General features: G+C 34.1%; 2 protein-coding genes and 1 non-coding gene across 14 annotated transcripts in view; 2 read left to right on the top strand and 1 right to left on the bottom strand.

Annotated features, from left to right (window-relative positions):
* sws (patatin like phospholipase domain containing sws) overlaps nucleotides 1–8343 on the bottom strand; it is a 35636-nt gene extending 27293 nt beyond the window's left edge. For 5 of the 8 annotated variants that reach the window (XM_076132892.1, XM_076132843.1, XM_076132857.1 and 2 more), the window contains exon 1: nucleotides 8109–8342. In XM_076132892.1, the coding sequence (XP_075989007.1) occupies nucleotides 8109–8210 (102 nt within the window). In that variant the 5' untranslated portion in view covers nucleotides 8211–8342. Of the gene's footprint in view, nucleotides 1–1408; nucleotides 1625–8108 lie in introns of those variants that run through there. The other 3 variants (XM_076132852.1, XM_076132873.1, XM_076132866.1) reach the window with 3 other exon arrangements.
* A 130-nt stretch (nucleotides 8344–8473) lies between these two features.
* LOC142985017 (RNA-binding protein 1-like) lies at nucleotides 8474–11857 on the top strand. 5 transcript variants are annotated; one of them, XM_076132948.1, is made up of 5 exons: nucleotides 8474–8615; nucleotides 8716–8924; nucleotides 9987–10058; nucleotides 11294–11440; nucleotides 11538–11857. In XM_076132948.1, exons 2-5 carry the CDS (start codon nucleotides 8716–8718, stop codon nucleotides 11542–11544), a joined length of 435 nt encoding a protein of 144 aa, XP_075989063.1. In that variant the 5' UTR covers nucleotides 8474–8615; the 3' UTR covers nucleotides 11545–11857. The 5 variants fall into 5 exon arrangements, with proteins under 5 accessions (XP_075989063.1, XP_075989055.1, XP_075989071.1 ...); XM_076132940.1 differs by having other exon boundaries at nucleotides 11517–11857; XM_076132956.1 differs by having other exon boundaries at nucleotides 11294–11444.
* Nucleotides 9767–9902, top strand: LOC142986478 (small nucleolar RNA SNORA53). The gene has a single exon (XR_012960379.1). It is a non-coding gene; the product is annotated as a small nucleolar RNA SNORA53 (small nucleolar RNA).
* Nucleotides 11858–13836: the final 1979 nt, after the last annotated feature.

Genomic DNA, 13836 nt, shown 5'->3' with positions numbered 1-13836 from the left:
TTCAACACAGACCTCTTCATTCATTTTATCCTTTTCTCCAAAATATTTATTTTAAGTTACACAGCCCAGTTTTTGTTCCGTTGTTGCCTGGGTACGAAAGAAAATTAACTCAGTATGAAGAATGCATCATGCAAGATACAAAATTAAAAATATCTCTCAATATTAAGACATGAAATCTCTGTAATTTAAGCGACAAAATTTTTGCTAACTAAACGATTGGAGATTAGTATATCCGTATTTAAAAATAATTTGCACAAGGAAAAGTTTTAAAATGATAAAATTTTACCGCAACGGTCTAGGTTTTACGTACCTTTTTATGTTTTGAAAAAGACCATTTAAATTGTTTAAACCACTTCGCAAATCACCAGTTTCATGACAGTCTAATTTATCTTTTTACAATACGAAAATTTTAAAGCAGGGAAGAAATCTCTTTAAAAATAATTAAAATTTTCTATCAATAAATTAACTTATCAAGATGCATGTTTACTATGACAACTGGCGTAAATATCTCAATGGTGGAATGTCACGGTTCTTGGTCGCGAGATCGATTCCCGCATGAATAAACGTTTCTAATACTAAAATGCTTCTAATTAGACTCGGTTAACGAAAACAAGTGTAATTATAACTAACACTTAGATTTTAATGAGATATCTGAACGGAGTTAAAGTTTTTTCGAAACTAGTTAATTAGTGCACATAAATTATAATGATTTGCTGAAAATCTTAATTGTTCAGTTCTAAGTTATTTTTATTTCGCAATAATTAGATTACTTGTAAACAAAAATTTTGACCACTTATACGATTTTATAATAAAGAAAAGATTATTATCCGACTTGAAAAGAGGTGGAGGTTCGCAATTCAAGACGGAATTTTATTAATAAAAAAATTAAGTACGTTTGTCTTTGCTTGTCCTTATTAAAAACAAAACAGATTTATAGTTTACAAAAGCGATCGAACAAAAATCAAATTTGCTAGATAAACATCGAAGCGGGCATTGAACTTCCATAAACCTTTTGTTATAGAAAAGGTCAATAATTGAACACGTCATGTTTTAACAACAATGTAACATAAACACATAATTAAAACATATTGTTGCAAACAATTGTTTTGCGTACATTTGAAACAAATCATTGCAAAATACGCAATAATACGCGAGGACGATAACACGGACAAAAACATTCGCATTATTCAAAACTAGCTCACTTTTTTCAAACTATGTTAAAGAAAAAATATTTCTATTCACAACTTTAGTAACGTTCAATATGCCCCTGATCTTAGAAAGTAGCTTCGTCTGGGAATAATTGAACTATCTATCAGATGAAAAATTGTCCAAATTGGTTTTTTAATTTCAGAGAAGTCCTGAACAAAGAAAACGAAAGTACACTCTCCATATAGTTTGAAAAACTTACACGATGATGTTTCTCTCCCAATTGGGCTGTCAATATAACACATACACAAGCCACAAAGAACACCATTCTTAATCAGACAATTTCATTTCATAACTTTTTCTAGTACCATCACTGACACGTCCGAAGCGACAGAAACTTAGGCTCAACTAATCGCGGTTAGTAAACAAGTCCTTGCGACTGTCGCAACACGACTACTCTTGTTGCAAAACACCTTCACACTGCGTGGAACAGCTGATAGTACTATCGTATATTCGAGTTTCCGGACTATTGTTATAGTTTAAATATTAATTTAACGAGAACGCACGTGTACGGTTTTTTCATTCGAAAATTCGTAGTTATTTAACATATTAATTTGTAATTTTTTTTTTTGCGTATGTAACAAGGATCTTCGGTGTTAACAAACTAAGAGACGGCGGAATACGTGTTCAAGAAAAGGTTCTACAAAGGAAGATTGTTCCCAATTCTCAACGCAACGCCGCGACATCCAATTTCCTTGCCAAACTTAAAACACAATGCCAAAATAATAAATTCAAGAACCTTTTGTCTGACAGTCCTTCAATACTTCTTTGTTACGACATCAAACGCTTCCTGTATGCCTTACGTTACGTTGCTAAGAGCTCCTAACATCATATTACATAAGCAATTATCATAAAATATTAGCACAATATTTGGCCTGTGTAACAAAGATAACGTACTGTGGAAGGGTCAAAGTTTGAACTCTAACAAACAGCATGATTCATGTGGGGACAAAGCGAATGCGCAGCTCGTTTCACTAACACTCCTTTGAGCAGGAACACGGACCTTTATTTAATCGGTTGTAAACATGTTATTTATAAAACGTAACTACTCTTTAATACCAGCAAGAGAATATAATAGCCATCAATGGCCACTCAACTATAAACGAATACTTTTATTTTCCACCCACAGATTACTTTTCACTGGTAATTTAGGCGCTTTTACAGATGATATGTGGCGATTCTATAAAAACAACATAGCTTATAGTTACATAACAATATGTAAACCACCTGGCGATTGAAAAAGACCCCCTTATATTATTTACATGATGACGCAAGATCATTGTGCGTTATATTCAAGAAACTAATATTTATGTGGCCCAAAGACTAATGTTCCAGGAAGAGTTGCACTTTTTTTTGCAAGTTTGCAAGTTCACAAGGCTAATTTCTACCGCAAGTCATCTTAAATACAAGATTCTACTATAAAAAATAAAATATGCCGTTCGTCATCGGCCGCATTACTAAGTATAAGTAATTATAAGTATTATGATGTGTGATAATGTAATAAGCCGGGTCATTGCATTCTCAGGTGACTGTGTCCGAGCGTATCCTTTTGTTGAAAACTGACCATACTGGTTGGCACGTTTCTTTGTTCCACTGACATTTTATAAAATAACATCCCATGTTATCTTAGTAGATCAGTTGTTGAATAGATTAATGATGATGGATAGTATCATCACGATAGAGTTCGAACTATGATATCTATACTAATCTATACTTAATATTATAAAGCTGAAGAGTTTGTTTGTTTGTTTGTTTGAACGCGCTAATCTCAGGAACTACTGGTCCGATTTGAAAAATTCTTTCAGTGTTAGATAGCCCATTTATTGAGGAAGGCTATAGGCTATATATCATCACGCTACAACCAATAGGAGCTGAGTACCAGTAAAAAATGTTACAAAAACGGGGAAAATTTCACCCATTCTCTCTAATGTGACGCAAGCGAAGTTGCGCGGGTCAGCTAGTGAAAGATAAATGGTATATTTCTTAGTATTTCGCATACTTACCTATCAAATTGGTATGTTAAAGAGTTGCTTTATCATTGCTTGATGGCTTTATTCGAGCAGTAATTTATAAATATTTTTAGACGAAAAATGACAAGTTTCTTAATCAAATATCAGTTGTTTCTTAAATAATAACAGGGACTATTTTTTTTTTGTATAAATGTGATAAGTACCACAGACCACGGTTCATGAGTAAGTTTTCGATCCATGTTAAAAGGAATCATGCATAAAATATTATAACAAGTTCGTGAATTAAATTAATGCCACCTAAAGCCGTCTGGTATTTCTTCCGTATACGTATGCGCACGTGGTTTCATAGTTAGCTAGTTTCATTTTTTTATTGTATAGAGCATTCCTGTTGTTCTAGACTCGAATGAATTCAGTCAACATAAACAACCATGAGTGGGTGAGAAGAAACCGAAATGTCGAATTTTATTAAAGGCTTTCTGTACATTTCTTATCTTTTATTAACCTTAGATGGATAGAAATCGAATGTTTCTTAAATTGCTCTCCCTCAGAAATGGACGTAAAAATGCGGCAGGTAAATGCATCTATTACTCATGTTATAATGGTTAGTCATTAACCAAAACAACTGAATCAGTATTTATTCTAAAAAAACCCTACAAAAAAATGAGCTTTACCATTACGATTTTAAATAATGTATATACATTTTAGTAACATTTTCCTTATATGAGAATTTTTATATTAAAACTCCGCAAAAGTAATTCAAATTAATGTATCAATGTTATGTTATTATTTGAATATTTATCAAAATATAAAGACCAAGACTTATTTGAATATTATGTTTGTACAAGAATATTTTTATGAGATTGCTTGTTTAAAACCTACTGAATAGCTTACCGCGCAAGTCTTAAAATTAACCCTTTCCTTTCTTTAATTATTTATTGAAATATTAAATCCAGATTATTTTATTTTAAGCCTTCACCCCTCACTTGATTGGGCTTTGTCCTATACCCTCTTTCATTCCGGAAGGAGACCTTTGCCCAGAAATAAGGCAGTAATAATCTTTATTTATTAATTCATTCATTTACATAATTACATACATGCTTATGTACTCACGTGCTCAATGAAATGAACATAAAAATTAAAATACCCAAACGACAATGTCACATTACCACGGAAATAAAACTCGCTGATAAGCTGATAAGAAGAGTTTTTTGACGTAATCATATACGCCGTTCGTCATTGATAGGCATTACAAATCAAAATATTTATGTTGAACATGAGTTTTGCTTATCATTTGATAAGGAAGACCTAGAAATTGGCCTACTGGGAGATTTTACGACTAATTTTTCAAGCACTGATTTTTATGACGCCATTAGCATTATCTGTCAATAGTTCTTTTCTAATTTATTAGGTACAATATTTCTTACTAATAGTTTGGAGTTAACGGCCCTGTAAATGGTAATAGGCTCGCCTCCTATTACATAGGACTAACAGTCTAAATGGGCGTGTTTCATATTCCTCTGCCTACACCTTCGGGTGTAACAACCGTGATATTTTTAATGTAGTAAGCATATAAATAATTACTGCTTAACTAGCTTGATTCAGTGTGATCTTGCTGAGGTTTTGTCTCCACTGGGTCTATAACCTAAAGCTGTACAATGCACAGTGCATCGTCACATTTCAAGGTGATCACTTGCTCAGAGCATCGCCTATACTTTAATTTCTACAACTTGTACAACATTCGCCTGCTTATCCATACTAATATTATAAATGCGAAAGTAACTCTGTCTGTATATTTTGATACCCGAGAAAGGACATAGGCTATATATCATCACGCTACGACCAAAAGGAGCAGAGTACCAGTAATTAATGTTACAAAAACGGGGAAAAATTTCACCCATTCTCTCTTATTGGACGCAAGCGAAGTTGCGCGGGTCAGCTAGTATTATTATAAGTTTTCAATGGCTTTATTCTTTCTACAGTTTAAAGAAAATAATATTTATTAATAATCTTTATTATATAATTCTTCTGTAAGTGTGTATGTCACTGAACTTCTCTTAAACGACTGGACCGATTTGGATGAAATTTTTTGTGTGTGTTTAAGGGGTCTGAGAATGGTTTAGATTCACAATTTTGTCCGCTGGACAATGTTTTTTTTTTTTAATTTTTATGACAAAACAACGTTTGCCGGGTCAGGTAGTTTAATATATAATTCGATTATCCTATTTTATTTCTACGCAATGTTGTTATTCCAAGAAATAGCTTTCGTATTTATCAGGACTAACGTTGATTATAAAAAAATTGAAAGTTGTAATTCTTTGTACAAGTTATTTGTATGCTGTCTTAGTATAATACCGGTTTTTATCACAATCTAGGTTTAGAAACAAAGACCTCATCCGCCTTTGCGAAACTTAGTTTAACGATAGTTAAATCCAAGGTTTAGGAAATTACATTTCAACACTTGGTTTAGGTCATTGATCTAGTAGATAGTAAATCTAGAACTAACGTACATATTTTACGATAGACAGCTGTCTAGAATTGCGCCCGTCTAATAAACTGGATATTATAAGTAACGCATTTGTCTACTGTGCATATTACGAACTGTGCAAATCCCCTTTTCTAGAAAATGTATTAAAGAATGAATGGATAGTTGAAAAATTACCTAATTATAAACAAAAGTAAAGACTCTGTCGAAAAGCAATACATAGGAAGTTGGTACTTCGAAAAGAGATTGTTTTATTTAAGTACGTATTTAAGCGACGACCAAACTACGGCTGGTTACGCATTTCGTATTCCAATCGAGTGGATCCGTAAGTAATAGCTAGCTGTTTCTAAATAGAACCACATGTATCAATAACAACTTAACTTAATACACATTACTTGACCAATTGAAAATACGTAAAAACCATCAATTAGACCTACAAAATTACTACAAACTTTATTTCTTTCAAACTGTCATTACATTGATAGTTTATTTGCTTTATTCGTACCACAGAGCAAGCTATATGACTCGTTCAAGGCCGAGGTTGACAAATAGATGAATAAAAGGCGATGTTTATCCGACTACAGATATAAAGTTATTTATAGCAACCGTATTTTTTACAACAATTTGATGTAGTTGCATGACCAATTTCATTTACTTCCATGTTAAAAGTTTTATGTTACATATAGCTAGTTAGATGATTGTTTCTTTTTCAAATTTAGTTGTAGAGTGGTCAAGCAATGTTGATTTAGAAAATTTTGATTTTTTTTTAACCTTTTTATGTTGGATTTTACAAAAAAAAGCTTTACATTTTAGGAAAATTAGACATCTGCACAAATGTAATAAAGCCGAAAATGTTTTTTACTTAATTAATGATTTATCATTGAAAAGACCAGTCTGCTTTGATACCTTCAGTAAGGAAATAATCAATCTAAGTGGCAATTGCCTAAATTAGAAAAATGTCATACATATTAATAATGAAATAATTAAATTGAATTATTGAGCAACAGCAAATGTTTGTAATGATACACTGTTGATAACACCAGTGACACCTACTGTATGATACTTCTTAATTATTTAGATAAAAGATTTAAAAGATCCAGAATATTCAAAGGAGAATTTCTTAAAGCAGAGCAATAATATTATTTTTAATTAGTAAAATAAATTATAGTTAACCGCTTGCTTATTCTAGGTAAAGACCCATACTAAGCAGTGACACATGAATTTGTGTGGATTCATTGGTTTAACCTTTACTATTTATCTTATAAGCTAAGTACCAGTCATATAGTCTACCAGTATATATTTAATATTACATTTAATTAATGATCTAATGATCATCTTCATAACAAAAGATCAGTAGTTAAAAAATATTTTGTAATATGTTATGAAATAAGACCATAACTCTTTATTAATTAGGAGTAGGTATAATTAAGTAAGCATGAGTCAGATGAAATAACTACACAATAATATGCAGTATGCACTCATATAAACATAATTAAAATCACATTCACAAGTATAACAAACATATTTCTATAACGGTTAATATGAACTCATGAAATGCAAATTTATACATGCATGTTGAATATATAACCATCGTTTTAATCATAAAAATGTACACCGTATATGCGAGTAATGAGAGAAGGTAAATTTATTTAGCAATTTGGTTAAAGCTACAAGGTTACTACAGTCATACCTAGGTAATTTTTCAACACTATTGACAAAAAATATTACCTAGCTATTATCAAAACTTTACATTCATCTTCAGCAATAATCAGTGGACATTGTGTTATAAATGAATAATATAAAATTAAAACGAGCTGTCGAATTTAATTTTGACATCTTTGAACAGATCACCAGAAGATTATGAATGCCAGTAGGTACCATTTTTAGAAGTAATGAGGTAAGAAGTAATTATTATAATTCATGTGTCAATAAAATGGGATTTTATGAATAGAAACATTTTGTATTGAGGTAGATAATGATCTAGGTATGCTACTGAACCCCGTTAATGTACAAATAAAATACTTTTAAAAGCATTTAAAATAGTAATTTATATTTATAATTTGTTTCTGAGATGGTTATGTTGGAAATGTCATTAAGAATATATTGTTCAATTTCTACACTTATAATATAGGAAGTATTTATTGCTCTAGGTATTCCGGCGGAACAGCAACTTAACATGATAACACGTTTTCATTATTTGATAATGTTTGTTTCAAAATCTATTCTTGTATCAAATACGATAACATTGATTTCAAGGATACCGATTTCTAATAATACAATGAATTACCTATTGTAACCTTATAAAATCACGCCCGTTCAGTTCCTTCATTGCAAATAAGGCGTTTAAATGATACGCCTTATTTGCAATGAAGGAACTGAACGGGCGTGATTCGTCGCATACTTCTTGAAATATAATAATCTCGATGTTATTCAAAAAATCAATAACTCACCTGGTTGTCTTGAAAATTGTTAGACCACTCCGACGTCCATGTTTTCACAGCAAACATATTCGAATTATCGTTTATATTGTTCAATAGCCCTACCACATCCATTTTCGTTTATTTTTCGATTCACTACTCAGTCGAATTCTAAGTATTCATCACGTTTTTGCGAAACAATCAGCTGTTTGACAAATAAATAACAAAAAGTGAAGAGGGGTACGGGGTGTAGACAAGCGGAAGTGTCTGCAATATAGACTAAAAATTCTACCAAAGTATTGTTGATTACTACTAGTGTCTATGGTGTTAACTCTATTCTTCATTCATTCATCCGGCGAGTTCATGCGGTCCATTCGATCAATACGTGAAAACATCTTCATTCATTATTCACTCATTCCATTTGCGTCATCGCATGTGAAAGGTTGTCGAACGCGTGTCGAATTCTCGTGCTACCTATCTATTATTATATTAGAAAGTTACTTACTCTTCGTCAAAATTCGTGAACTAAGCAGTTCGAAAGTAAGTATGATCATAACACTTGCAATAAAATAATCCGGCATTATTCGAGTACACTGCACTCAAAATGGCGTCGTAAAATTAACACGTTATACCTTTCCAGATGTCTCGCTACCGAGAATGGGATCTCTCTTGCAAAGTTTACGTCGGGAACTTGGGTACAAATGCGTCTAAATATGAAATTGAAAAAGTATTTTCAAAATACGGGAACATAAGAAATGTGTGGGTGGCGAGAAACCCCCCTGGATTTGCTTTTGTGGAATTCGAAGATCCTCGTGACGCTGAGGATTCCGTTCGGGGGTTGGACGGCACGTAAGTACCACACACTATTGCTACCTAACTGTAGTATGTGTAATTATTTGATAGTTCACGTTACGCTAGTTTACCCGCCATCTTGGTTTCACTTGACCTATTTGGTTCCGTGCCTGTGGCTAAACTAGGTTATACGCGAGTGCGCGACATATATTTTGGCGGGACATTGAGACTAGGTGATTTTTAAAAGCTTCAAATGTGTATGATGGTCTCCATATTGTATCCTATTTATAAGACTTGTAAAATTACTACAGATCAGGATTTCCTGTTATTGTAGCCGGTTTTTGAACCGGTTAATTAACACTGACATACTCGTTACCTTTTTGCCTCCATTCATGACATCCCGCGTGATAAGTTTTGTATAATATGTCATATCAACGTAGCAATACGTATTGTCAGAAGATAACGATCGTTTTAGAGTTGTTAGGTATAATATTTGATCATAACATATTTTATACCAGATGAAAATAACTGACAAATTACGCTCCTTGGACTGTAGCAATAAGATCATCTTTCTACTTAAGTAGTTAAGTATTCCTATTACATTTGGCCACATGGGACTTACACTAAGATTTATCTCCCTTATCACATGACGACTCTACGCCAAATGGCAGCATGTGGCTCCAAACAACTTTTCTTCTCTAATGGTCTTATCTAAACTTTGTTAAAGAGTGAGTGACTATTATTATAATTTCACTAACATTAGGAAATTGTCTTAAATGTCAATCGTTCTTGTCGATAACTATCCACGGTTTCCTGCCGCTATCAACATTTATAAGCAACTAATTAGCGCCATAGCGTTTACGAGAACTGTTATGTAAACATTCCTAATTATTATAATCCGCACGCTCCTTAGATCCGTTTCATTCTCAATGTGAAACGCTTGAGTCATAAGTGTGCAAGAGCATGGTACCTCCATCCTAAGGCTGAAATGTGACGATCTTCTATGGTCTTCACTTGCCTTGGGATGGGGAACATTCCTATTATAAAATTTTATGTATGCCTTGTACGATTGCCCTGAATAACTTCCTGATCATATAATTTTCTTTTGTTTTTTTATAGTCGTTGCTGTGGAACTCGCATCCGCGTGGAGATGTCAAATGGCCGCACCAGGAGAGACCGCCGATACTCCAGGTATGTATATTTCCCAGATTATTACACTTTCCAATTGGATTTGAAGTTTCTCAGTAAATTATGTTATAATTTAATAGGATTATAGTGTTTTATATAATTTATTTTTTAATATATTTGGCTTTACACACGAAATTCTAACATGAATTAATGCATATTTTCGGGGCTAAACAAAAATATTGAAAAAGAAACTGTCCGAAAATAAAATAGAGCTTGAGTGTTGCGAATTTAAAATAACATAATGTAGACATCCTTTTAGTTTGCATTTTACACTATTTACTTTTATCGTTTATTATTTATGTAATTTACAAAATCTGCTATAAATAGTAGATAGTATGATAATGGAGATATTAAAAGTGGTGGGTGTTGGAACGTTTGCAGGTCCATTTTATCAACCAACCACCAACACACCAACGACCTCACCACATGTCTTCACCACAACTACGGCTCGTTAACCAATAAGACATCCGCGAACGCCGCTCGCTACTACAACATCCCGCTCAACTTCTGCGATCGGCTCTCCAAACTTCTGCGCGCAGCCGAAGTCTCCAACATCTGCGTCCCCATAACTTACCTCCTGACCGCCATCACCTAGTCCCTAACCGTAATCCGAACCTGGACTTGAATAAAACGCATAATAAAGAGCCACACAGTATAGGACCTACAAAACATCCTGAATATCATTGCAACTCCTAATGCTTCACCGACTGCACACACCGCCGTCACCGTGGCACCGAGCTAGAAATACAACCTAAAGGCGATCAACTTCCCCGTGTTACCGCAATTTTTCTTGAAACTTCCGATAAATGCCATCATTCGACGGAAGATAACATTGAAACTCGTCTTCGCCACGGTAATATCCCTTCGGCCTCACAGCAGCCCCACAACGGTCGACCTTCGCAGGCTCACCATGTCTCGGTACTTTTTGAATCCTATACTTAGAACCTTACCTTGCCTTACTTAGTATTAGAGAAGTCGAGTTGGCGTTTATGGTGTAGGTAACTTAGGGTTTTGTTGTAAAGTAGATTGTTTTAAATTTAATTAATGTTCCCTCAACAGTTATTTCACTGATTACACAAAGAAGAAATAAATAATTAACAATGCGGTGGATTTCAATCTAACTAAAATTGACAAATGTTAGATTTTAATCAAACTAAGCGTCCCTGAGGTGTAGATGTTGAACAGTGTTGTTGTATGTGATGATAGCAGAGCGAATACTAATTGTATTATGTTGGTAGATCCCGCAGTCGCAGTCCGCGCAGACGTTCGTACTCCCGAGGCAGGTCGGGGTCTCCGCGACGCTCGCCCTCTGTACGTCGCCGTTCACCATCCGTGCGACGCTCACGATCACGCGACCGACGAAGCCGATCCGATAGCAAAAGCAGGTAGGTACGTCTGTGGTATCATTTGGTTTTTTTTTTGTTTTGCTCCTGCTCGATCTCTTACCGTACGTGCATTAAGTTTATGATTTGAATTTCACAGGTACTAGCTCGACGACGCGCGGCGTTTACGTATAAGAAATTGGACAAATATTTTGTAGCTTATAAGTGACGTGAAGTGAATTGAGCGTTTGTGTGTATGATAGATATCTAGGTTAAATATTTTTTTGTAATATTGTACAAGCAGCTTTCTCTTTACTATTGTATGTAGGTAACTCCTTCATTTGCTGTAAGGTTGTATATTTTCAATTCTGTAGATACCTTACATAGGTACTGTATAATTTTCATGTTTATTATAAATCACTACTAAATAGTTTACATACAAAATATTTTTAAGATGAATAAATAAATATGTAATTATAACTTTTTGTATATTATTTCGTCCAATATTCATATATGGACCAAGATCCCAGAGCTGCCAGACCTACGTCATTTTAGCAAAGCTGAAATTTTGAGGATTGCTAGTATAAAGGGTCTATTAAGAGGTATGCACATCCACTACCTTGAAAGCGGGGCCGTTTCTGAGGTAGCGCGGAGTGAAGGTGCGTAAAAAACGACCCAACCTACGTCATAGTAGCAAAGCTGGTTTTCAGATATGTTAGTAATGATATTATGTAGAATTAAAATTGACTATTGCCAGACCGTTTCCCGGGGCCGTTACTTCTGCCAGACGCCTTAAATGTTATAAAAAAATGAGGTCAACTACGTCATAGTAGCAAGCCTAAATTTTATATATGTTATTAAAGGTACACTTTTAAGACCCCCTGTATGCGGACAGACCATTCCGCAGGGCCCTTCGTCCCCTAGACGCCATTAAACTTTCCCTATGAGTGCGAGAGTAAGAGCATTATTCATACAAATAAATGAAAAACAATGGAATTAAAAAAATAAAAATTGAAAAATTATTGAATACTAGCTGACCCGCGCATCTTTGCTTGCGTCACTTAAGAGAGATAGGTCAAAATGTTACATAAACGGGTTATGTAACATTTTTCACTGGTACTCTGCTCCTATTGGTCGTAGCGTGATGATATATAGCTTATAGCTTTTCTCAATAAATAGGCTATCCAACAGTAAAATATTATTTTATTCGCACCAGTAGTTCCTGAGATTAGCGCGTTCACACAAACAAAAAACTTCTCATCTTTATAAAATTAGTATAGATTAAAAGTACTTGGAATGTTTAGGAAGATAAGTAACATTATTTTGGGAATTATTTAAAAAATAGATATGGTTTACACTATTTACAAAAATTATGAAAAAAAAATTGTAGTCATTCATCTTCATTATCATCATCATCATCATTATCTGAGCTCTATTAAAGGTACAATTTTAAGACCCCCTGTATGCGGACAGACCATTCCGCAGGGCCCTTCGTCCCTTAGACGCCATTAAACTTTCCCTATGAGTGCGAGAGTGAGAGCATTATTCATACGCATAAATGTGAGTGAAACACACTATACACTTACAGTTTCCGAATACACTTACGTGCATTAAAATTGTTACACATTAATTGTTAAGTTGCTATTTTTACTTGTTTTTTATTTATACATGCTTTAAGGTGACATTTCATATACTACTACTACTACTATACTAGTTTTTGCAAACTTCGTGCACAATGTAAATGGACGGACTTATTGCCTCAGGCATTAATGGCTCTATATATAGGATATATTTCATAAACACAGCTAAAATATAATATTAATATTAATAAGTATATAAAGAGTTAATAAAATAACGCAAAACTTAGGCGATGAATGAATCGTATCGTGAAACGTACCAAATTTCTTAATAGTCAATTTCTAAGGATTATTCTTGTGTTGCCCAAAGTCATAGAAACTAGATGGGCACGAAGATGAGATTTCGCATTTTTTCATTCACACCATTTTCTTCACAAGTAATATATGGTTACCAATAATTTGGCCAAAAATGCACATGCCGACTTTTGTTCAAGTTGTTTCACGGCAACTGTAGCTCGCGTTGTCAACGTGTTACAGCAGCTGCACGATCATATACTAAATAGAAAACACGCTACAAACTTCTAAAGAATTCTGAGGGGTATAAGGAAGCAGTTAACAACAGCCGCGCGGATTGATCTCTGAGGTTAAGCCACGCTTGCCGAGGATGTTCTGTGGATGGGTGGCCATCTTATACATATGTGCTTAATAAGTTCCTCCGTGTTTCGGAAGGCACGTTAAATTGTGGATCTCGGGCTGTCATTTTCGAAGATCTTTGACAGTCGTTAACAGCGGTCAGAAGCTTGAAAGTCTGACAGCCAGTCTTACCGAGGGGTATCGTGTTATAACACAGGTATCTGGGCTGTGGAAGTCAGATAGGCAGTC

Source organism: Anticarsia gemmatalis, chromosome 2, assembly GCF_050436995.1.
Source record: "Anticarsia gemmatalis isolate Benzon Research Colony breed Stoneville strain chromosome 2, ilAntGemm2 primary, whole genome shotgun sequence".
In the NCBI taxonomy this organism is placed as follows: Eukaryota; Metazoa; Arthropoda; class Insecta; order Lepidoptera; family Erebidae; genus Anticarsia; species Anticarsia gemmatalis.
This window is presented reverse-complemented; position numbering and strand designations above follow the sequence as displayed.